This window comes from Drosophila virilis, chromosome 3 (genome assembly GCF_030788295.1).
Source record: "Drosophila virilis strain 15010-1051.87 chromosome 3, Dvir_AGI_RSII-ME, whole genome shotgun sequence".
In the NCBI taxonomy this organism is placed as follows: Eukaryota; Metazoa; Arthropoda; class Insecta; order Diptera; family Drosophilidae; genus Drosophila; species Drosophila virilis.
In genome coordinates, this window is record NC_091545.1 from 20684989 (window position 1) to 20707768 (window position 22780).

Genomic DNA, 22780 nt, shown 5'->3' on the forward strand with positions numbered 1-22780 from the left:
TCGCGAAATTGTGATAAGAAACAAATAAGTCCACATTCATATACACATGCGCATTTATGTGTTAATGTATGCATGTGTGTGCGTGTCAATTCGATTAGATTGTATTAAAAAATTCAATTGAAATCTATAGATTAAATCGTCTTTCAACTGTTCCAGTTGACTCGGAATGGCCACAGCGAAGCCAGTGCTCTGCGTGGGCTGCACGGTAATTGACTTTGTCACAATCAACGAAAGCTTTCCCAAGGAGGACACTGATCGACGATGCCGCGACGGATTTTGGCAGCGTGGTGGGAATGCCTCTAATGTTAGCACCGTGCTGCGGCTACTGGGCGCCGATGTCGAGTTCTTTGGCATGCTTAGCCAATCTGACGGGTTCCGTGTGCTGCTACAGGATTTGGAACGGCGTGGCATTGATGTGCAGCACTGTCCCACGACGGATAAAGATCCGCCCTTCTCATCGGTAATAATTGTCCAGGGCACGGGTTCGCGCACAATTGTCCACTGCAATAAGAACTATCCTTATGTGACGTGGGAGGACTTCAGCAAAATCGATCTCAATCGCTATGGCTGGGTACATTTTGAGGCTCGCAACGCCAATGAAACAATCAAAATGATAAGATCCGTGCAGGAGCACAACAGAACTCATAACGAGCACATTACCATTTCATTAGATTTTGAGACATTGTATGAGCAGAACCTTCCAATGTGCGCGCTTTGTGACTATGTTGTGTTCTCCAAAGAGCTCGCCAACCAGCAGGGCTGGAGAACTGCCCAGGAAACGTGCAAAGAGCTGGCACGCCGCTTGGAATCGAAGAGTCCATGTATAATTTGCCCGTGGGGCAGCACTGGTGCTGCTTGTCTGGATGCCGCCTCAAATGGGTGCTCCATGGTGGCGGCCTATTCGCCCGACCGTATCGTGGATACGCTCGGTGCCGGTGACAGCTTCATGGCCGGATTCATATACGCCACATCTGTGATGCAGAATAACCTGAAGGATGCTGTGAGTTTCGCTAACCGGGTGGCCGGGCATAAGATCACCGACTATGGATACGATCACATTGCAGAGCTCCAAAAGTATGACAAGCTTAGAACTGGGTGAACATATAGCAACGCGACAGAGTCGTATATTAATTAATTTTAAACAAAAATAAAATAAAGTTATTAAATATGTGCATGCTAATGTTATACATATGTAGGAGGAAAAAGGAAACATAAAGTTGGAACCGAAGCTCTAAAGGCATACGACAACTATAGAATTCCAAGAATTCCAATGTCCACAGATATATTGTAGCTTATTGACATGGGTCATCTTATAAGAAACATCCTATTGCAATAGTTTTCACTCTGTCCAGGGCCTATGTGAATTTGGTAAAATCCGCTCGCTGATCTTCCACATCTGTGCTTGCGGCCGATGAGGAGGCGATTCCAATGCCGCTGGACGCGCTGCCACTTTTTTGCTGTTGTTGTTGTTGTTGCTTTTTTTGATTTTCAATAAGCTAAAACAAAAATAAATATATTTTTAATTTTGAATCATTCATTTTTATCTTTTAATTTAGTTAAACCTGCGAGCGCAATCGCTTCAGTTTGCGCATTCTCTCCAGCCAATTGGATGCATAGGGATTCGTATTCTCCACACTTTGGTAGACAAGTGAGGCCAGCTGCAAAGGGACACATGTTAGAATCGAGCTATATAGGTTAGCAGTTTTTGTGTACAATAAACATATATATACAAATCATTTTTAAACATATAATATGCCCTGTTATACCCTGGCAGAGGTTACTTGCAAGAGCTCATGAAGCATAAAAATCCGTATCCACACTGTCAGTTTTTATGAAAACTTGTCAGCAAGATTTAAAGCTATCATCATGAAACTCTTAATAGATCCATATTTTAGTGACAGAGCCGTCTGGAAAGGTCTACTATAGTAGGATGGCTCCAAACTGCATTCCATACAAACTAGCTGGAGGGTACTAAATATTCGGCATGCCGAAAATAAAGATAAGTTATATGTTTTCCTTACATTTGCATGCAGCGCCATTTGTCGGGCTAGTATGGGTGCGCTACGATCAGAGACTATACGCGGTTCTGAATGGCAGACGAACTTGGAGATCTCCGAGCGTGCCTTGACATACACGCGATTCGAGTTAAGCTCCAGCGGTTCAACGATCACACACGCATAGTTAAAGTGGCCCTTTAAAGAATTGAAATACAATTTTATCAGATTCATATCGAGTAGCTCGATATCGTAATAGCTAAAGACATACCGATATCGTTGTTAGATTATATTCCTCGCCGCTTTCGTTGTAAATGATTTTCACAAAGTCGTTGCCAATATGCTTTTTCTTTTCATTGCAGTTGGGATCATCCTGTAGATTTGTGGGCATCAATGTAGCCACATGGAAAGTGACCTGAAAACGAACAAAACTCAATTAGTTTTAGTGCTTGATCAATTGGAATTGGAATTAATGATTGCCCACCTGCAGTATGTCATCCTTCCAGATGTAGGCAAATTTTCCATCTGCCCCACTCTTGTCCAGTCCAATAAATAGGTTATTCTGTTCGGCTTCCTTAAGACCGACCAAAGTGCCAATGCTCCTTAGAAATTCCACGTAACGTGTGCTACCGTGGGAATTGCGCAAGATCTCCACCTCGTTGTTGCACTGATTCCGACCGACATAAAGCACGCCGATTCTGTGTGTCTCAAATGGTGGCACAAGATCGAGCAGCGCCAATGCACTTGACTGCTCTGGGCCCACCTTAAGCGGCGTCTCCGTCACCCCCAGCTGGCCAGTGCTGTACAACTGTAGAAAAACAAAGCTGGGATTCATGCACAGCTTGGCACTGGTTGATGGCTTGGTGGCGCCAAAGCTGCGAAAGCTGCTGGCCGGCGGTGGTCGCGCTTTACCATTGTTCACCTCGCGCACAACCGATATTGTTTTAGAGCGACCACGCATCATGTCTCCGCCACCATTGTTATAGTCTGATCCGCCAGCGACGACTCCGTTGCTGCCATTGCCGCTGCTGTTGGACTTGGCTAGGCCCAGGACCGATCCGACGGCATGCTTGGGAGCGACTACTGCCTGTCCTGGCCCCTGAGGTGACAATGGTGGTTTACCAACGGCACCCAGCTTTAGAGAGGATGCTGACGCTGAGGTCTGCACCATGCCCGGTTGAACACCGCTGCCCGTCACCTGGCTGCTGACATTATCGGCCGAGTGCTGTTTTGGAGGCAGCGTGCCAGCCGCCGGTTGCAACGGAAATTTTAATGCCTGCGCTGATTGCGGCGGCGTCGAACCAGCTATCTCTTCGGGTATAGCCTCGCAGCTGACACGCATGTCTTTGGTGCTGTACTGAACGGTCTTTTTCTTCGACGGAAGGTGCGGCTCGTCGAAGGGTGCTTTAACGGCCGCCGGCTCTTGGGAGAGCGGCGCCGGTTTTGCGGCTAGGAACGCCTGCCGCCAGCTGGAGCTCATCTCCGGACTGGAGTTAACACGCCGCACCGGATTGCGAGCTCGAGATTGGCCATCACCAAAGGCCAATGCTTCGTCATCGGCCTCACCATCACTGACGCTGCCACTGAGCGCCGCTTCCTTGCCTCGTTTGGCAGCGGCAGCCAAGCGTGGAATGTCAATGGCCGCTGTGCCGCCGCCTGCATTGCTAACGGAGTGAACCTCCTCTTGTCGCTGCAGTGCGCGCGCCTTGGCCACCATTCGGTTGCGCATTTCGGTAGCTACTGGAACCGCAGCTGGTGTAGGCTCTGGTTCTGTTTTTGGCATTGGCTGAATTTCCGGCTGTGGCTGTGTCTGTGGCTGCTGCTGCATCATCGGTAGCGGCTGCATGGGGTTGTCCGGGCCGAAGACTCCGCCATAGGCAGTGGGTAAAAAGAGTGAAACCATGCTATTGAAGGGCATATCCTGACCAAAGCAATCGTTAGCGATGGGATTCTGAAGGCGCGTTATCCATGAAATGTTGCCCGTTGGCCGTCTTATATAGACCTCGGCCCAGCCAGTGCATGCACGCACACAAACTGGCTGCTGCACAACTGAAGCGGACTGCGGTGACGGACCCACACTGGCCGTTGACAGGGATAGGGAATTGCCCAATAGGGATGTGTTGCTGCCTGTGTGCGAGCCCTCGACTAGGTTACTGGCACCCGAAGCCTCCGGATTGGAGCCGCGTCGCGAGTATGCATCCAGCGAGACTGTTGAACTGTTTGAGATTTGCCGATGCGGATGCGCGGTGGCTGCCGAATTCGATGTAGACGAGGATGTTGTATGATCTGTGCTGCCGGCGCTCTCATTGCCGCTGCTATGCTGCAAACTCAATTTGGTGTAGCGGCGTTCCCGTTCCGGCGACAAAGGCGGCTGCTGTGTGGCATCGTTAAGAGTCTTCGAGTTTAGACTGATACTGGGTGCTTTGCCTAGTTGCGCACAGCGTTCGCAGAGGCCGTTCCGCGTAGGTCCCGATGGGCAGCCCGATGTGGTAATTGTGACCAAATTGTGGCCCACCAACCACGTCTGCGAGACACCATCCTTCAGCAGATACTCAACGGCCGGCAGGCTGCAAACAAAATATTTATGAATAAAAATAATCTTAGACTACAAAATTTCATACTCACCGCTTGGGTAAGGAGGGACACGGCGAGAATGTGTGTCGGGCTAGAAAATCAAAGCATGTCTCAGCCAACTCGGCATGAAAATCGCGCAACGTGTCGTTTATCAGCAGACGCATCTCGGAGTCGTTGCGGGTTGTCGCGGTATTCCGACTGCCTCGCTCCGTTAGACTGGTACTACGCTTGCGACTGGTGGAATCTTCATTCACGTTGACTATATCATTGCTCAGCATCTTGGCATTCGACTGCATGGACTGTTTGGACAAGCAAATCAATTGATCAATTATTTGTATCAAATGGTTTTAAGTCAAGGCCTTCACTTACCGATTTAATGTAGCCAACATAATTCTTACGCAGCTCGAGCTTGCACTTCAGAAACCAGCCCGCAATCACATGATGAGCCAGTGATACGGTATAGTGGTCGTATCTGTGCGGCTTTGTGTATGGCAGCGATATGGCGAACACATACATGTTTTGCTGGGGGGTAAAGTTCGTAAACAGCTTGTTCGATAGATGGATCAATACTGTCGATCAAACAGAAAACAAATAGGTTAAAAACATTCACAAATTATTAATTATTAATGATGAATAAGAGGCAAACATTTTTAAAATCGTTTGTTTCAGTAGACAGACTCGCTTTGTAAGGCCAAGTTTACTAAAGGATTTGTAAACTTGCCAGCTGGTTTGACAAAATATCCTCCTGCTTCATAGGAATAGGCCAAAAAAAAGTTACACTCACGGGATAAAAACTCCAAAACTGGTATGGCCACCGCATTCGTATCGGACACCTTGCTGATTTCAAGTAGAACGTCTGGCAGCTTGCGCATAAGGGCTTCGGGCGTCTCCAATATCAGAATAGTCATTGTATTGATGCAGACACTGGCCATGCCTGGTATGCGGGAGTTCAGGGCCGTAATGATGCTTAAGTGGTGTTGCGGCTGCAAGCACTCGTGATAAATGACCAGGGATGCGATTGCGGGCATCACAAGACCATGGAACTCATCGGTGGGTCGATTAAACCTATCCTTGCTTTCGCTGACATTGATTTTTTTTAATAATGTACTGGCCAGCTTCTCAATATCGTTGCCCTGTATAAGTGCCTTGTTTTGGAGCACTTTGGGTAGCTCCCTGATGACCAGCTGAAAAACTTGGTAATCAGAGTCATGCTCCAGACAGCGCACAATCAGATTACAGGCGTGTCGTATTGAAATTGTTGTGGTTTGCGTTTGCGGTGGCAATGGCGAGTCGATGCCCAAATAGTGGCTAAACTTCAGGGTTTCGGTGCTGCTGTCAGGATAGCCAATGTGATAGGAGGCATTGGCACGTGCCTTGAGCATCCAGTTGAATATCTTTAATGTAATTATATACGGGGTTAGAGATATAGCAAAAATGTAATTATTATCCTTCCACTCACCTTAAGGCGAACAATGCGTGCCCGTTCAAAGACCTTTGGCCGGTCGTAGTGCAGCTCCAGATGATCGGTCAAAATATTGAATATCTTAATGGCATGAGCGGCAGGCAGGCGATGTAGCTTAATTTCAAACACCTCAACAAGCCCATCGATGGCAGCTATAATATCGCCAATCTCTGACTCAGTCTTTATAATAATGCTGTTGCCCGCCTCTGATGGGTTCGCCTCTGTTGCAACTTGACGCATCTGCTCGAACGGTCGATTGATGAGCGCCTCCAATATGTCTAACAGCTCCAAGCATCGTTTCGAATCACAATGTGCTGCAAAGTTAGAGAGCGCACGAGCCACCGTCGTGCGTACCTGCACGCTGGGCTCTTGATGGATTTGCGCCAGCTGTGGCACAACAACGCGATCCAGTATCTCTTCCTCATAGCTGTAACGATTCTGGTTCATAATCTGCACCAGCGCATCGATAGTTTTGATGCGCACATTCACATTGGCCATGCGATAATATCGGTGCACGAACTGGGTCAAGCACAAAAGCCATTCCGGTCGCGTGGCAGTCAAGCGACGGGTTCGATAGTCGATCAGGGCCAGCACAGAGGCCTCCGAGCGGCGATCAGCGACCCGCTCGATGAGATCATAAATACGATCCACATTGCAAAGTATTTGTGCGCGATCATCTTGGAGCAACTTCTCAATGCAGTCAATATTTTCGTGAAAATTGATTTGTAAATGACACAGGCGATCCTTATTAACACCCAAACGCTCTGCAAGATTGGATTCATTAAGCAGGAAGCACAGCAGGAAGCACAGCAGGAAGCACAGCAGTCAGCACAATACGCACCATATTCCTCAATGTTGTCCACAATCGCCGACATAATATCACAGATCAGATCCCATATTATCTCGGACAGCTTATATTTGCTAATCACCATGCGCACACTGAGAATTACCTCATAGGTCACAATCACCTCGTGGCTATCCAATGCCTAGAATAATTTAATAATTAATTAAAACTATTTGAGCAGAGTTAATTGATTTTCATTTACTCACATTCCGGAAGCCCATTAGCACATTTGTTGCATATATCATCGGGGATACCTGAAAAATGATAGTCGAGCCAAAGATGTTCATGTTGAGATGAAAGACAGCTCCACGCAACAGTTGTGCATCCTCATATTGACCCTTATCGTTGAGTATATTGCACATCAATTTCATCGAGCCATAGCCAAGCTGAGTGCCCAACAGATTTTTCATGATCTAAATATATATATGTATATATAATATTAACATACAGATAAGGTCTAAGGAATCTCGACTATTCGATATGTTTAGCATTTTTGTGTTTAAAGATATCCTCAACAATCTTTTCAAGTTGGACCAACTTATTTAACGTGAAGTAGCACTTCTTATGTCTTTCTTGTTATGTGAAATATGTCAGTTGATCGAGTTATTTTTGTAAGTCACATATTATTTGGCACAGCTTGGAAATTCAATAATAAAATCTTAAAAATCATGAAGAAACAGATTGTCAAGGAGTTCATAACGGTCAAGAAGGTGCGATATTTGCCGCGAGAGCCGCCACCACCTCCACCACCACCGCCGCGGCGTGTCCTTGTGGTAGGCCGCTGTGCATTGGATGTTATCACTATGTGCAATGAACATCCTATTCCCGGCACCAAAGATCGCACCACTGAAGGTTTCTGGCGACCCGGCGGCTATGCTGCCAATACTTGTAACGTTTTAAGGCGTCTGGGCACCGACTGTGAGTTCCTTGGCCTTTTGAGCAGCGCGCCCGCTTTCGAGAGCATTACGACCAGTTTTCAGGCCATGGGCATTGACATTTCCAACTGTCCGCGTTCGGCCCAGCAGCCGCCGCATCGGGCAATCGTCGCTGTGCGCGGCAAGCAGACGCGCACCATTGTCGAGTACTCGAACCGCGACCATGAGCTCACCTATCAGCAGTTTGTGGGCGCCGTTGACTATCGCAAATACTCCTGGATACACTTTGAAGCGAGGAACAACACGGAAACGCTGCGCATGATTCGCGCTGTGCACGACTACAATGCACGCAGTCCGGACGAGGACATTCTGTTGTCCGTCGATCTGGCCGATATGAAACCGCTTAGCCTTCTCATGGCCGACTTGGCGAACTATGTGCTTATACGTAAGCTGGTCAAGAATAAAAACGGCTATATGAACGGTCGGGAAACTGTGTGGGCAGTGCGTGAACTCATGCAGGTGGCACGCAAGCGCTGGCAGGCAATGCAGCCCAAGAAGAGTCCCTATATAACCGAAGATCAGCCACAACTAGATACAGCTAAATGCGAAAATGGAGAGCGCGAGCCTTGTCTAATATACGATAACTACGAAGAGGGCGCCAGTTGTTTGGGTCCTGATAATACCTACTTCAAGGTGGGCGGTCACAAGCCGCCAGAAATTCTGGACACCATTGGCGAGCACGAGACTTTCGTCGGCGCCTTCATTTATGCCATGCAAGGCAACAAAATGTCGTTGCGCGATGCCATGGAATACGGCACTCGGGCGGCCGTCTTCAAGATTGCCCAACGTGGTTTCGATGGCCTGCGCTGCATGCCCAAGGATTTAATTAGCTGCTATTACGCTTGATACGTTGCTGACTAACTAAGAAGTTGTAAACCATTCGCCAGGCTTGAAATGCATATAGACCCGGTCTCGGTAAAAGAAAATCTATAAATTTAGTTTCAAAATGAATTGGATATATGTTATTTGTATATATATAAACTAAGACCAGATACATCTTAGATTTTAGATGGGAGCATGATTAAACTGTTTTGTCAATGCATTTCGGTTGCTTTTTGGGACAATGTGTAAAGTTTAAAAGTGAATCATATTCTCGACCCAGATAGTATGATGACATTACCTTGTGCATGATGATGATACACATTTTGGGAGTCGGCAATCATTGGGGAATTCATTCATTTATATTGTTGTTTATGCTGATTAATTATCACGCTAGATAAGAAATTGTAAACAGCCGAAACGGATCAGATAAGGCATAAGAAAACGTTGACTAACAATCAGAATTTCATTAGCATAAGGAAACAAATTGTAACCCTTGTGTTAACTGGTTTCCATCGGAAATGAACTGATAAATTCATAGCCCGTCTAGTACCATAAAAGTAGAGCCGACATCAAAGCTGCGAGGCATTCCATTCAATTCTCCAGGCATACAAATAAAAACACACAGATCCCAGATGAAGAGCAGTAAGTCGCATTCGGATTACATACTACATACAAATATCAGTGATAGAGCGGGAGAGATACCTTATCGAAAACTTGTCTACGTTTCAGAACTGCAACAACTGATCATAGTCCTATTGCTGCATTTGGTAGCTATTAAAGCCACTTCTCGAAGCGACCACTTGGCCATCGAAAGGCAGTGCCGCAATGCGCTGGTGTGGACTCTATTGCCGGATGAGCAACATTGTGACAGATTCTATGTGTGTACGGGTAGAAAGGAACATAACAGAAACTATCAGGAATTAAGATGTGCAGCGGGTTACCACTTTAGCAGCTATGAGCAACGCTGCATAAGGGGCGCATGCTCCCAACCTGTCAGCAGAACCTGCAATGCAACCGACGTCAACAACGTGCAACGTCTGCTGGGCGATTGTACGCGCTTTGAGCGTTGCTCGAGTCGCGGTGAGCTAGCACTTGTCAAGTGCTCGTACGGTCACTACTTTGACGCCGAGCGACATGCCTGCCTGCCGGTGGCCATAACGCCATCCCATCAGTGCAGCTGCATACTGCCGGAGCACTCCACGCTGGCCAATCTAGAGGACTGTCGCAGCTACTATCGCTGCACAGAGGGCCAGGCCGTGCTGCAGCAGTGTCCGCAGGATTACTATTATGAGCTAAGGGTGAACAGCTGCCTGCTGGATACGAGGGGTGTATGCAAGCCCGGAGAGCCAGCGCCTCTGCTGGGCGAGATGTTGCAGGAGTGCGACAGGGAAGGTAGCCGATTGGTGCCGCACACTCAGGACTGCAGTCGGTATTTTGTGTGCATCGGCAGCCGGGCCATCGAACTGAGTTGCCCCAAAGGCCAGTATTTCGATGTGCTATCGCGCTATTGTACAATTGATGAAAATTTCCAGTGCCTCAAGCAGAGTACAGGCAGTACGCAACCTATGACAACTGCATCACCTGCCACGACAAAGGAAGTCAACAGCAGCAAGCAGGCACAGAAGTTGAATGGCAATAAGCCAGCATTTGATGTGATCGGCAACAAGTTGTCATCAAAATTTCTGTTAGTTTAATACTACGTGGCGATATTTTACTTGGACTGAAGTACCCGAAAACAACCAATCAAACCGAAGCCCGAACTGAATTGTTTTGGTCAAGAATAAAACACTTTTGAAGAAGGTCTCAGCCCCAAAGCATAAATAACCTGGTTGATGCCATTTTTGGGTAGAGATCAAATTTAGACTTTTTAGTAAAACGGACAATATTTAATTATTTTATAACCATTTAGAAAATATACGACAAAGCATTGCTTCAACCAAAATTCTGAGTTTATGGATGTGGAAAGCAAGCTACACAAAAGGGACCTAGGGGCAGATGGTCCGTTCGAACCACTTTCTTTGTTTTGCAGCTCTTCTTTAAATATCAACAGCCTTGTTTTTTAAGAAGTAACTAATAGTGTGCACCTACCTTGAACGATGCTTGGCAATATTTTGAATTGTTGACGGTGCGGCAGAGTGTAACAATACATTGGTGCAGCGGCTCGCTTGGGAAAATTGTGTATCCGATGACCATCTCCAAAACCGTCAAGCATTGCAGTCCGATATCATCATTGGCCACAGTGCAGCTCAAGTCGCAAGCATTTCTGAAAATAACAAAAAGATAAAAATGCAATCAGTCGAATAAGTTTGAGGTGGAAGACAAATGCCACCCACTGCACAATTCCCACTAGAATGTCTTTGTCCAGGTGTGCTGCATTGAATTTGATAAGATTAATCATCATATCTAAGAATGGGCACAGCAAATTGGCGTCTGCGATGGCTGGTATCCAGAGCAGCATAAATTTGCCAATCTGTGACAGATAATTAACAATATTACTTAATTGCATTAAATGTTATATATCGACTGTAGTCGGATACCTTCTCCTCGAAATTGGTAATATCCTTGCCGTTTTCTGTGAGTGTGTCGAGCAGCTCCAGTAGATGTCGCAGATCCTCGTGCGCCTCATGATTCTGTATAACAAGAAAGAACTTTTCACGCATTAGCGTCAAGTTTTTGTATTGCGTCGAAATGAGCCGCTTATAAAAGCTCAATGCAATCTGCCGTGTTTCAGCCGGTTTGTTGGGCACAATGAGATCGTTGGTCAGATGCCACAGCTTGGTTATATAGGTCTGCATGGAAAAGCGAAACACAATTAGAATGCTGAAGTGGCGAACAGAAGTGCCGCCCTCTTACCTCGTCCAAGGTAATGTTCTGCAAATGCATGTCGCCCAATTCCTTTAGCATTTTACAGCGCTGGGCAATGGGCTGCTCTGGCCGCAACTCCAGCTCAAACTCTTGACGCAATGTACGCTCGACGGCATTGCCTAGAGAAATACACATAAGTAAAGCAATTGTTTGCAAGCGGTGTACGGATGCAATTTTTTTTTTTTTTTCTTACCTGGTGGCTTCTTTAGAAATATCTTGAACTTTGATTTATCTTTGGAGCCCATCATAAGGCCTTGTGTTTGCGTTGCAAGACGCACAAAAATCTATGCTATACTTAAAAATCTCACACTTTAATTAAAATAAATATATAAAAAACACATCTGTTACGAAAAGCAGCTGCAAATTGTACCAATGTGCCTCAACTGATTACAATAACAAGAACGCAAAATAAGGGTACTCCAACACAAAAAGAACACCGAAAATTAACTTGCATACGCAAATTTAAGTCTTTTCCAGCCCTGGATATATTATTCGGCGCAACGTCTATGCAAAACTTATGAATCGATGGTTGGATAGGTTAAACTAAATTGTTGAATTGTATATGTAGTTTTTAAAATATTTACACAGTAAAAAATTCATATTTCCCTTATAAAAAAATGTTAAACATAAAATCACATGCATATAAATAGCTTAATACCTAACGTTTAGTTTATTAAGTGCAACAAAAATTAATAAATAATATATAAGACCGGTTCCGGAACCAAGTTCCAAAAGTCAACTCATTTATTTCAGTGAGTCGTTCATTTGAACTTACTCCGAATAATCTGAGACAGCTGTGGCCAGGCAGTCTGCCGGCTAGACAACAAAATATTTTATATAATAATTATAAAAATAGTTAAAAATATGCCGCGCAATCTTAATGCTGAACGCGACAATCCCTGTCTAAAGGTAAGCATGCTACTACATCAATATCTTCTGAAAATCATAATCGTTTTATTTGCAGGAACAAGAACTGTCATTCAAATGCCTAAACAAAAACAACTTTGACCGGGAAAAGTGTGAAGTTTATTTTGTTAACTACAACAACTGCAAGGAGTTTTGGGTATGTTGATGTACAACACGATATCATGTGCAACTACAACAAATCCAATCCTCCGCAGAACAAGGTACGCAGTGATCGTCGCGCCAAGGGAATTGTACCCTATCTGCCGCCACTTGAGGAGCGCGCAGCAATCAAGGCTGACTATATGAAAACCAAGCCACAAACGAACTGATGTGATATGTAAACAACAAATTATTAAAGTATATTTCTACATAGTTATGTTTGGTCATGTATGGTGTCTGCTGCTATGACTTTAAGCGGCGGCATCGCCAATTCCAGCATAGCAGCGGCCAGTTCCATTTCGAGCGACTCCTTGGGATCGTTAATAATTAGGAGCTTTAGCTTGGGCAGGCGATAAAGACATGCTAGTCCTCTTTCTGTTATGGCAGTGTTCGAAATATCCAAAACCTCTAGATGCGGATAATCGCCGCCGGAAATGCGATCCAAGCACCAGTCGTCAAAGGTTTTGACATTGTGAAAGGATAAAAACTTTAGATGCTCCAAGCAGCGCAGGTTTTCCAGTCCCTCATAGTACAGCTGCATGTTGTCGCAGCGCAGCGCCTCCAGTTTGAAGCTGGCATTGAATTTATTTGGTAGATTGAACTCGCCGTCCTCAGAAGCTCGATGCCAGCGATTGTCGTTCAAGAACTTGGCAGCACCACCGCGATATAAGACAAAATGTGCGGCGGCCAGCTCGGGACCAAGTATCTTATGGCGTTCGGGCACAAACTGTTGCATGTGTCGCTCAATGCGCTCCTGGCGTTTATTCCACCATTCTTTCATGTTCTTGGGACTCAGATCGATGGGCCGCTGCATCATGACTATGAAATCGGAGTTTTGTTCCGAGTTGGAAAACAATTTCAATTTACTATTCCAATCCTCTGGCCGGTCACCGATAGGCGTACGCCAGCTGAGTTGCTGTTTGTCCTGGGCCAGCTCCTTACGAATCCGCTTGACTGTCGCGCTGACTTCCCCGCCTTCCGATTGGTGGCTGGGCAGTGTGCTCGCACATCGATATAAAATGCTGGCACTTAGCTGCAGACGCCGTAGACGGAACAAAGACATACTACTTTGCTTATGAATTTATCAGACTATTGTTCCGAAAACTGTTGGGACAAAACGTAGTCAGCTGTGGCAACAGCTGGCAGTTAAATTTCAATATGACAATATGGCAACGTCGAGCAGACGCCATTTTTTCCTGTCTTATGCAGCCCTGGCCGACTGCGTGAAAAACGTTTGTGCTATTGCAAACGTTTGTAATTATTTTTATTAAAAACAACGTAATAATCCACCGAAAACCCAATTTGAAGGTCATATAGATGTACAAAAAGTGCAAGCCAAGACTTTTGGCATAAAGCGTTAAAGAAGGTTGCATACAGGTTGCTGAAAATTACTGGTGAATCAGCAGCTACATATAAACGGGAGGGCAACGGTAGCGTCAGTAAAGGCAATATCTAATTATTATCTACACACAAATCGCAATTCAATATGGTCAATACATCTGGCAGTGAAGATGGCCAGCTGCGCAGCCCCAACGATGGACACTATATCAGGTGTGTAAAAATAATATGCATATGCCAATGTCTATTGAAAATCATATAAAATTGTTGCTGCATACACACACGCATAGACAACACGACTACATTCACATGCATGCGCGCGTGTGGCTGTGTGTGTGTGTGTGTGGGAGCTCCTGTGTATTGAGTGCGGCAACTAAACCATTCTTCTATTTGAAAGCGTTATTTTCTGATGTTTATTTACAAATAAAGAAAAAAGCAATCTGTAAAACATACCATCATCCAATGCCCCACACGGTTCACTGATCAAAAGGTTGCGCATTGTGCAGGTCCGTTATTCTGATTTAAACCATTCTTTTATATTCACATTTTCACCACGAACATTTTCATCTAAAAATCATATTTGAAGTACGTCTGTTTTGCCATGTGAATTGCAAACTGTGACGTCACAGATGTACAAAATAGAGACAAAAATTGCGCACTTTGTAGCACCTGTAGATCACTCAATCGTGAATTCCCTCACACCGACATATCCTTTTTTTTCGCTTGCTTAATATATGTGCAATGTAATGTACATATATGCATATGTATATTGCCTACCAAATGTTAAATAATAACAAACAAAAAAAATCCAATTTATTGACTACCATAATTTTGCATATGTACCGTTTAATTGACTTGAGTTTTTTCGTTGCAAATAGGCCAAAAAGTGTGTACTTGTCCCAAAATGACCGAGGCGCGCGATGGCCAACAACTAAAACTAAACTTAAAAAAAAAAAAACCTATAAAAATACAAAAAATACAAATACAAAATAATTATAAAAGCTGAACGCAAGAAATGAAATTCAAATTTAAAGTGTGCCCAGCAGCTCAAGTGTGTAAAATGGCAAATCGGCAGCGAACTGCAGGCCCAGGACATGGCCCCTTCTCAAACACAATATGAAAAGTCAAGCAAAAGCCTTTAAATGAGAGAAAGAGAGAGAGAGAGAGAGAGAGAGTGAAACCTCAAAGAGAGTGAAGATCTCAAAGCCTGGCGGTAAATCGAATAAAACTTTCTGTTCAATAACAATGCTAATGCCTTTCCAAGTCCTGTCATCTATATACGCATATTTATACATATATAGATCTAAATCTTTGTCTTTTGTCCCACCTTATTATAAATATATTTCTAGCAGAGTTTGCAGTCGTAAGTTTACATTTTACAGCCCATCTGAATTCAACTCAATGCCCCAAGGAATTGTTTATCTAATTGCCATATTCAAATGGGGTAGGCCAGACAGGTAAGTAATTAATACAGTGGAACCTTGAATTACTCGAAATACGTAATTATCTATGCAAATAATATTATTTTCTTTACAATTTTTTTGCAAAAAAGTCAACTCAAATTAACACAAATGGATCAGAAATATTTGGACAAGAGTGTAAAGCTACAAAGGTTCAACTTAAAATAATTCTTACACTCAAATCGAGGGAAGAAACCGTCTTTTGGCGAAGAAACCTGGCGTTAGGATTCAAGCTAAATTATCACACTCAAAAAATAAGCCTATATAACTACTTATACTACATATTCCTAAGGATATCTTTATCATTTTGTTTGGAACTGTTCAACGCATTGATGGACACACCTTCAACCACAAATGTATAGTATATAGACTGCTGTCTGTTCTCTGCTTATAGGTCTTTATTATTTTAAGTAAAGTACACGAGTTAATGCTGGCAGGATGTACTAAGTAATATGTATACTTGCTAAAGGAATTATCGCTCGCATGAAAAATATTTGTTTCTCAGCTATATTTCTCTAATAATATTGAAACAGAAGCATTTTCAAATCAGAATCTATCAAGTTAGTTCATTTTATAAAAGTAAACCCCTATATAATTTCTATAAGGACAATCGACCGGAAATTGTTTTTTTTTTTTTTGAGGATAAATTAACTTAGTTCCATTTGTGATGCTGAGATTAACGGTGCTAATTTGTATATGTTTAATACTTTGGTAAATTATTATAAAACTCAAATTTTAAAGAATTTCGGTAAGAACTATTCATGTATATTCAAGGATCCACTGTATACAGCTAATGCATTTATACAACTTCGTATTATTTGCTAATATACTACACCAAGCGTTGTTGTTTTTTTTTATATTATTATTGTCCATTTCCACCCAATGTTCAAGCAGTAATTCGCTCTTCCCATGGGGCCTTGAGACTTGAAGCTGACGGGCAACGTAAAATGTAATCAACGACAAGCACTGCAATAACAACAACAACAACAACAGCAACAACTAGAGTGAATGTATAACAACAACTACAAGAACTGCTAGAACAGTCAGAGCGCGCCTCGTGGCCCCCATTCAAAACCTGGTCGCACACTTTTGTGGAATCGACGAACTTCAACAATTTATGCAATTGGCAGCAAAATTAGTGTAAAATTCTTTCTTTTTGGTTTTTTTTTTTAGCGGCGAAGACGATCATGACGCAGACGCACTGTACATACAACCGCCACAGGCAGCCAGCAGCCAGGGCCGAGATCCGGCCAGTACGCGTCGCGAGAAGAAGAAACACTCGCGCGATCGTCGACACAAGGAGCGCAACAGTTTAGAGGGCGTCGAACGGGAGAGAGAGCGAGAGCGTGATCGAGAACGCGAAAGAGATCGATATGAGTATCGGGGAGCACGAGAGGATATGGAACAGCGCTATCATCAGCACCATCAACAGCATCGCAGTGAGCGAGCCAAGCATCATTTAAGCCATGCCTATCATTACCCGCAACAGCTGCCATTACCGCCGCCGCCACAGAGTTATGTTCATCATCACCACCATCATCAGCAACTAATGAGCTTATCCCGTGGGGGCGGACGCACCGATTACTATCATAGCAGCCGGCACGTTGATTATGTGGATGTGGATCAGCCGCCGCCGCCGCCTCGACGTGCTGTCAAACATGCCTACGAACAGCCCAAGGATGCTGAGAGCCTGGAGCAGGATCTGCGTTCACGGCTGCTCAGCAAGCGGCACAAATATGTCAAAGACTATGAGTCGGAAGAGAACTATGAGCAGCTCCAGCCGTCGCATAGTCGCCGCAAGGATCGCGAGTCACGACGCGGCAGCCACAGTCATAAGCTACGTCATGGCCAAGTCATTGAGCTGCTGGACAGTCCCGAGACAGCGGCGGCGACTCAGCATCATCGCAGCAAACAACAAAAACGAGCCGAAGCCGAGGAAGCCCTAAATCCGGTGCTACAACGCCGCACAGCAAACAGTGATCCGGAGCTGCTAGCGCGGCGCGAGAAGATTCTGGCAGCCGAGCGAGAGAATCGCCAGCGTAAGCAAATTGCACGCGAGGAGCTGGAGGCGCGTCGTGAACAACTGCTGCGCGAACGGAACGAGCACAGTGATGCGCTCAGTCCCAGCGCCGTGGCGGCCAGTGTGACAGCCGGTCTTCATATAGTCAAGCGCAAGCAAAAAGTGAAAATGGAGGACGTTCATTACGAGCGAAGAAAGCGTATCAAGCAGACAGCTGAGGAAGTCAAGCGACAGACCAAGCAAAATGATGAGGGCAGCGAAGAGAGCGAAGAATCTGACTCCGAGGAGGAGGAGGAGGACGACGAGGAGGACAGCGGCAGTGCGGAAAGTGACAGCGATACGGCAGACAGTGCAGAAAGTAGCTACGCACAGGAGCCGCACAAGAAGAACAAGCGAAAACGAAAGCTGCCAGATGATGATGAAGATGTTCCACTGCCAGATAGTCCACTGAGTGTGGGCGCTCTATACAAATCACCCAAGCAAAGGGCGCGCTCACGTTCCGCCAGCTCCAAGAGCTCAGAGCGCAGTCATAGCAGCGCAGCCAGCAGCAATAGCAATAGTCGACACAGCAGCCGAAGCCGCAGCAGTCGCAGTCGTTCGCGCTCGCCAGCCAGCAGCCTGGGCGAAAGGCAACGTTCGCGCAGCAGCAGCACGCGCAGCGAGGAGCGTGGCATGGCACAACAGCAGCAACAGCAGCTGCTGGACAACATTGAAGCCAGCATCACGGAAAAGCCGCCCAAGGCACCTGTTGAGGAATTGCCGCCCTGCGATGACAAAGGCGTACCGCTGCCCAACTATTATCCGGGTGTGCAGGGCTGTCGTTCGGTTGAAGAGTTTCAATGCCTCAATCGCATCGAGGAGGGCACGTACGGTGTCGTTTATCGTGCCAAGGACAAACGGACCAACGAGATTGTTGCCTTAAAACGTCTGAAAATGGAAAAGGAAAAAGAAGGCTTTCCTATAACATCCCTGCGTGAGATTAATACGCTGCTGAAGGGCCAGCATCCCAATATTGTGACGGTTCGTGAGATTGTCGTTGGCTCCAACATGGATAAGATATTCATTGTCATGGATTATGTGGAGCACGATCTTAAATCCCTAATGGAAACAATGAAACAGCGCAAACAGAGCTTCTTTCCGGGCGAAGTCAAATGCCTTGTCCAACAGCTGCTGCTCGCTGTCGCCCATTTGCACGACAATTGGATTTTGCATCGTGACCTGAAGACCTCTAATCTGCTGCTCTCCCACAAAGGCATTCTCAAGGTCGGTGATTTTGGATTGGCCCGCGAATATGGCTCACCACTTAAGAAGTACACTTCCTTGGTAGTCACGCTATGGTATCGGGCACCAGAGCTCCTGCTCTGCTCCCCGGAGTACTCCACGCCCATAGATGTGTGGTCTGTGGGCTGCATTTTTGCCGAATTCCTCCAAATGGCGCCACTCTTTCCGGGCAAGTCAGAAATCGATGAGCTTAATCGCATATTTAAGGTAATGAACAGTATAATTAAAAGGTATTAGAACTGTTTGATTCCATTTTCATTTTTTTATTTTAGGAACTCGGCACACCCAACGAAAAAATCTGGCCTGGATACTCGGAGCTGCCGGCCGTCAAGAATATGTTAAGCCAAAACTCACAGTTCACGGATTATCCGGTCTCGCAGCTGCGCAAACATTTTCAGGACAAAACCTCTGATGCAGGACTCGGACTGCTGCAGGGCCTACTGACATACGATCCAAAACAAAGACTGACTGCTGATGCGGCGCTTAAGCATGGCTACTTTAAGGAGCTACCCCTACCCATCGATCCATCCATGTTTCCCACTTGGCCCGCCAAAAGCGAGTTGGGCGCACGCAAAGCGCAGGCTTCATCCCCAAAGCCGCCATCCGGCGGCTCGCAATTCAAGCAGCTGGGACGTGATGAACCCATGCCAACAGCAGCTGTTGGTGGCGGTGGGGCAAAGCTCGCCTCGGGCATTATAACGGGCAACAAGAAGAGCGGCGCAACGGCGGCCAGCACCGGATTTGTGTTAAACGCGGGTCTAACGCAGCGGCAGCTGGCAATGGGTCCCGGCTTCAGCTTGAAGTTCTGAGACAGATTGTGTGTATACAGATTTGTAGCCAATTTGAATAATTGTTATGTATAGTTTAGCGTGTAAGATGAAAAAAGAGGAAACAAAAAATATCGTTTAATGTATGTGTACAAATATTGTTCCAAATATAATTTAAAAAGCCATACTACAAACACACAACATGCTAAAAAATCTCACCATCTAAACCATCATGACGGAAATCTAAAAACGACGTCAGCAGCAGTCTTCTTACTCCATCAATTACTCTCAACATGTGCTCAAATCGTCCATTAATCCATTCGTAACTTTATGTCTTAGCTTAAAACGGAATACTTGTTACATAGCCTCAAGTGGACCACAGATAAAAGTAGGTGTTCTGCCATTGTGGAATGTATTCCCGCAGGGGTCCGGCCACCAGTTTGACAAGGGGCACATGCTGCCCCACGAAGCCCAAAATTCGTTCGATGCGTGTCTTGCTGTAGTTATCATAAAAGGGCGAACGCACGAGGAAGTACAACAGATTGATGCAGCGTCTGCTTAGCTCCAGTTTCTGCTGTTTGGACATGAGATGCCTGTGCTGGCGATACAGATATACGCTATACAAATCAAGGGATAGTGCGATCATGTACTGCTTCCAGCTGCGCTGACCGAACAAGCCCATGGCCGTCAAATGGATGAGCGGTTTGGCAATGTACAAGTACTCCGCTTGGAGTAGCTCGCGTGGTATTTGTGTTTTGGCCGCATCCGCATTGTCCACATGCAATTTAAAGTCACGATATTGTATGGGAGGTGCGCCCTCAACTTTGCGTATAAGGCGGCCGGAACGTTTCAATTGAAACGTTATGGAATGCTCCGACTGGGCAACAGATGCCTCCGGCTTACGCTCTTTGCTCAATGCACGCCGGTTTAAGGCTGCGATGGGCGGTGACGTGATAATGTCCGAGGTGGAATGCTTGAGCAAAAACAAACGGCCCGCTGCCTTTAAGACTTGTATAAGCGCTATGACCAGCCATTTGCCCGTTTGGCCAAACAAGCGTCGCGCTGATATCTCGATAAACACCTCACAGTATTCGAGCGTCGTCAGCGTGACCTTTAGACGATAGCAAAGGCCCGACTGAAGCCGGATTACGGCGTTTTCGTTGGCACCACGTGCCTTGTCGATAATGCGATCGTTGTAGAAGACCAGCATATTGGATAACGTGTAGACTAGCTCGGAGAGTACATTGGAGTTCGATATGCGACCTAAATGAATATAAATTGCATCACCAAGTCCGAAAACCGTTGTTTCAGTAGGAAAAGTTTACCTGCCACAAAATATGAAACCCATTTGGCCGTGGTCTCGAAGTCGCCGACAACATCGGGATTTTTGGCTACCCATGCCTCGTAGGACTTAAGTAAGCCTTTTAGCTGGTCCATTATGAAATAAACACGTTCTATTCAAAGAACACCAACTGAATTGACGTTCTTTGTTTTCTTTTATTGCGGTGCAATGCAACAAACCAGCATTGCCATTCGCCCCGACGGTTTGACATTCGGATCAATTTTAAACATATCGATAGAATTTTAATCGATATCGAACTTTTTTGGCGCCAGTCGAGTATTAAAAGAATATTTCTAACTGTGCGGTTGGTTCCCTTTACCGAGTTGATTTTAAGTTTATTCAATTTCAATTTTAAGCCTTAAAGTTATCCTTCTCCTTGCGTAACATCTCCATGGTTATAACGGGATTCGTCTGGCCACCGGCATGCTGCTGCACAGTAGTTTCATGTACGCGCATAAAGGGATTCCATGACTTTTCCTCGCCGATTGTTGAAGGCACTGTGGGATCTTTCGAAGCGCGACGCAACTTGGCCCATTCAATGCGTGTCTGGATGCACTTATTGTCCGGCTCTACATGGCGTGCAAAGCTCATGTTCTGCAGCGTATACTCATGGCCACAGAACACCTTTGTGTCATCCGGCAAAGCGGATAGCTTGGCGCACAGGGCATCGTACATTTCCTGCGGTGTGCCCTCAAAGAAACGACCACAGCCACCTTGGAAGAGGGTGTCGCCGGTAAAGACAGCGCCAGGGTCATGGCTATTTGATGCAGTCACATGATAGCATATGTGTCCACTGGTGTGGCAAGGAGTCGACAAGCAGCGCACATTAAGATTGCCGATGGTAAAAGTGTCGTCTTGGCGAACTTTGCGTGTCATTGCGCCAATTCTGTCGTCGCCGCCGTACACCTGTAGTTCACCCGTCCACAGCTTAACGAGCTTCTCATTGCCGCCTGCATGATCCCAGTGATGGTGAGTCGTTAGCACCTTATTCAATTTGAGATTCTCCTCCCGCACGGTCTTGATGACCAGCTCTGGATCAACGGGATCCACCACAGCTGCCTCGTGCGTCTTGCTGTCCACAATCAGATACATGTAGTTGTCCTGGAGAGCTGGCAGGATTTTCACCTGCATGCTATCCAGCTTAACATCCTCCAGTGAGCTATGCATACCTCTAAAACCGACAGTCCTCACCTTTTGCACTGCAAAGCGAGTAGGCAAATTGAAAAAAGGTTTAAGAGTGCGCAACGTCATGCAAAAAATAAGCACATCAAACATAGATTAGATTAAAGACAATAGATTACAATTGACGCGACAGAACGGGACAACCAGAAACCGTCTTAATGATCCAGCACCAGCACCAGCACCAGCAACAGACGCAGTGAATGCAACGCCGCGCGCTGCTAATTTGGACGAACCTCGAAAGTAGTAGGAAGTCAATTGGGTTTCAATGCTGGTGGCCACACTTTTCCAGACTGACGAAAACATTTAAGCGCTTCAATTTTGCCAGCTGCTGTATTTATAACTTAAGGCACTAAATATTGCTTATTTACAGTTAGATTTGTCACCAGAAAAATGCCGGAACAATTGATAATTTATATGTGATTTTTTTTTTCCTCTATCAGCTTGTCAAAGCTCCAGAAGCTCGATAACAAAACTATCGATACGCACTTCAGACATTCGTTAGATTATGCTGGAATGACAGTTGATACTTTTTTTTTGCACTTTCAAATACAACAGTGGGAAATAAGACTAGAGCTGAAACTTGTTTATCCGTGATTCTGGATTATCCGTTATGTTATAAGTTGAAAAACACATTTATTTTTATTTGAGTTTCACTCTTAGTCCTCTTTATTATCGGTTAGCTACTTTGAAAGCTTTTTGATAATAGAGGTAAATCACACTTAATGGAGGATAAGATTAACCTCTCGTTATCCGGGCTAACAGATGCTCCCGGTTGAAAACCATTTTGGCCAGATGTCCGGGATTAAAAGTCCCGTATGTCTCGATTAGT

The 22780-nt window shown here is 45.4% G+C and overlaps 9 protein-coding genes across 12 annotated transcripts; 5 read left to right on the plus strand and 4 right to left on the minus strand.

Annotated features, from left to right (window-relative positions):
* Nucleotides 1-166: 166 nt before the first annotated feature.
* On the plus strand, nucleotides 167-1172 carry LOC6624220 (ketohexokinase). Its single transcript, XM_015175961.3, has one exon. The coding sequence runs from the start codon at nucleotides 167-169 to the stop codon at nucleotides 1097-1099; it is 933 nt and encodes a 310-aa protein (XP_015031447.1). The 3' UTR covers nucleotides 1100-1172.
* On the minus strand, nucleotides 1093-11880 carry gig (TSC complex subunit tuberin). The gene is made up of 16 exons (XM_002048038.4): nucleotides 11690-11880; nucleotides 11485-11615; nucleotides 11169-11420; nucleotides 10965-11101; nucleotides 10720-10894; nucleotides 7081-7287; nucleotides 6872-7016; nucleotides 6028-6794; nucleotides 5353-5962; nucleotides 4938-5137; nucleotides 4620-4867; nucleotides 2479-4561; nucleotides 2266-2409; nucleotides 2022-2192; nucleotides 1563-1658; nucleotides 1093-1496 (listed from the first exon to the last, which is right to left on the minus strand). Exons 1-16 carry the CDS (start codon nucleotides 11742-11744, stop codon nucleotides 1356-1358), a joined length of 5562 nt encoding a protein of 1853 aa, XP_002048074.2. The 5' UTR covers nucleotides 11745-11880; the 3' UTR covers nucleotides 1093-1355.
* On the plus strand, nucleotides 7495-8825 carry LOC6624385 (ketohexokinase). Its single transcript, XM_002048039.4, has one exon. It carries the CDS (start codon nucleotides 7543-7545, stop codon nucleotides 8653-8655), a length of 1113 nt encoding a protein of 370 aa, XP_002048075.1. The 5' UTR covers nucleotides 7495-7542; the 3' UTR covers nucleotides 8656-8825.
* Nucleotides 9112-10572, plus strand: obst-J (obstructor-J). The gene is made up of 2 exons (XM_032434539.2): nucleotides 9112-9273; nucleotides 9361-10572. Exons 1-2 carry the CDS (start codon nucleotides 9264-9266, stop codon nucleotides 10323-10325), a joined length of 975 nt encoding a protein of 324 aa, XP_032290430.1. The 5' UTR covers nucleotides 9112-9263; the 3' UTR covers nucleotides 10326-10572.
* Nucleotides 11881-12264: 384 nt separating the features above from the next.
* Nucleotides 12265-12774, plus strand: LOC6624034 (coiled-coil-helix-coiled-coil-helix domain-containing protein 7). Its single transcript, XM_002048041.4, has 3 exons — nucleotides 12265-12405; nucleotides 12461-12559; nucleotides 12618-12774. The coding sequence occupies exons 1-3, from the start codon at nucleotides 12361-12363 to the stop codon at nucleotides 12729-12731; spliced, it is 258 nt and encodes an 85-aa protein (XP_002048077.1). The 5' UTR covers nucleotides 12265-12360; the 3' UTR covers nucleotides 12732-12774.
* LOC6622097 (distal membrane-arm assembly complex protein 2) lies at nucleotides 12734-13686 on the minus strand. The gene has a single exon (XM_002048042.4). It carries the CDS (start codon nucleotides 13622-13624, stop codon nucleotides 12776-12778), a length of 849 nt encoding a protein of 282 aa, XP_002048078.1. The 5' UTR covers nucleotides 13625-13686; the 3' UTR covers nucleotides 12734-12775.
* Nucleotides 13687-13754: 68 nt separating this feature from the next.
* Nucleotides 13755-19628, plus strand: Pitslre (cyclin dependent kinase 11B pitslre). 2 transcript variants are annotated; one of them, XM_070208154.1, is made up of 4 exons: nucleotides 13755-14112; nucleotides 14778-15112; nucleotides 16533-18867; nucleotides 18933-19628. In XM_070208154.1, exons 3-4 carry the CDS (start codon nucleotides 16759-16761, stop codon nucleotides 19467-19469), a joined length of 2646 nt encoding a protein of 881 aa, XP_070064255.1. In that variant the 5' UTR covers nucleotides 13755-14112; nucleotides 14778-15112; nucleotides 16533-16758; the 3' UTR covers nucleotides 19470-19628. The 2 variants fall into 2 exon arrangements, with proteins under 2 accessions (XP_070064255.1, XP_002048079.1); XM_002048043.4 differs by lacking the exon at nucleotides 14778-15112.
* Pex16 (peroxin 16) lies at nucleotides 19533-20976 on the minus strand. Its single transcript, XM_002048044.4, has 2 exons — nucleotides 20753-20976; nucleotides 19533-20690 (listed from the first exon to the last, which is right to left on the minus strand). The coding sequence occupies exons 1-2, from the start codon at nucleotides 20862-20864 to the stop codon at nucleotides 19795-19797; spliced, it is 1008 nt and encodes a 335-aa protein (XP_002048080.1). The 5' UTR covers nucleotides 20865-20976; the 3' UTR covers nucleotides 19533-19794.
* A 102-nt stretch (nucleotides 20977-21078) lies between these two features.
* Nucleotides 21079-22422, minus strand: tzn (tenzing norgay). Of its 3 annotated transcripts, none has more exons than XM_015175034.3 (2): nucleotides 22320-22422; nucleotides 21079-21968 (listed from the first exon to the last, which is right to left on the minus strand). In XM_015175034.3, exon 2 carries the CDS (start codon nucleotides 21934-21936, stop codon nucleotides 21121-21123), a length of 816 nt encoding a protein of 271 aa, XP_015030520.1. In that variant the 5' UTR covers nucleotides 21937-21968; nucleotides 22320-22422; the 3' UTR covers nucleotides 21079-21120. The 3 variants fall into 3 exon arrangements, with proteins under 3 accessions (XP_015030520.1, XP_015030519.1, XP_002048081.1); XM_015175033.3 differs by having other exon boundaries at nucleotides 22071-22402; XM_002048045.4 differs by having other exon boundaries at nucleotides 22185-22401.
* Between the last annotated feature and the right edge of the window lie 358 nt (nucleotides 22423-22780).

Coding starts and splice junctions, on each gene's coding strand:
- LOC6624220 (XM_015175961.3), top strand. CDS start 167: ATGGCCACAGCGAAGCCAGTGCTCTGCGTGGGCTGCACGGTAATTGAC.
- LOC6624385 (XM_002048039.4), top strand. CDS start 7,543: ATGAAGAAACAGATTGTCAAGGAGTTCATAACGGTCAAGAAGGTGCGA.
- gig (XM_002048038.4), bottom strand. CDS start 11,744: ATGATGGGCTCCAAAGATAAATCAAAGTTCAAGATATTTCTAAAGAAG. Junction 11,102..11,168: donor TTACCAATTTCGAGGAGAAG/GTATCCGACTAC, acceptor TATCTGTCACAG/ATTGGCAAATTTATGCTGCT. Junction 4,868..4,937: donor ATGTTGGCTACATTAAATCG/GTAAGTGAAGGC, acceptor TTGTCCAAACAG/TCCATGCAGTCGAATGCCAA.
- LOC6624034 (XM_002048041.4), top strand. CDS start 12,361: ATGCCGCGCAATCTTAATGCTGAACGCGACAATCCCTGTCTAAAG. Junction 12,406..12,460: donor GCGACAATCCCTGTCTAAAG/GTAAGCATGCTA, acceptor TTTTATTTGCAG/GAACAAGAACTGTCATTCAA. Junction 12,560..12,617: donor ACAACTGCAAGGAGTTTTGG/GTATGTTGATGT, acceptor AATCCTCCGCAG/AACAAGGTACGCAGTGATCG.
- LOC6622097 (XM_002048042.4), bottom strand. CDS start 13,624: ATGTCTTTGTTCCGTCTACGGCGTCTGCAGCTAAGTGCCAGCATTTTA.
- Pitslre (XM_002048043.4), top strand. CDS start 14,048: ATGGTCAATACATCTGGCAGTGAAGATGGCCAGCTGCGCAGCCCCAAC. Junction 14,113..16,532: donor AACGATGGACACTATATCAG/GTGTGTAAAAAT, acceptor TTTTTTTTTTAG/CGGCGAAGACGATCATGACG. Junction 18,868..18,932: donor AGCTTAATCGCATATTTAAG/GTAATGAACAGT, acceptor TTTTTATTTTAG/GAACTCGGCACACCCAACGA.
- Pex16 (XM_002048044.4), bottom strand. CDS start 20,864: ATGGACCAGCTAAAAGGCTTACTTAAGTCCTACGAGGCATGGGTAGCC. Junction 20,691..20,752: donor GGTTTCATATTTTGTGGCAG/GTAAACTTTTCC, acceptor ATATTCATTTAG/GTCGCATATCGAACTCCAAT.
- tzn (XM_015175033.3), bottom strand. CDS start 22,254: ATGTTTTCGTCAGTCTGGAAAAGTGTGGCCACCAGCATTGAAACCCAA. Junction 21,969..22,070: donor CCCGTTCTGTCGCGTCAATT/GTAATCTATTGT, acceptor CTCGCTTTGCAG/TGCAAAAGGTGAGGACTGTC.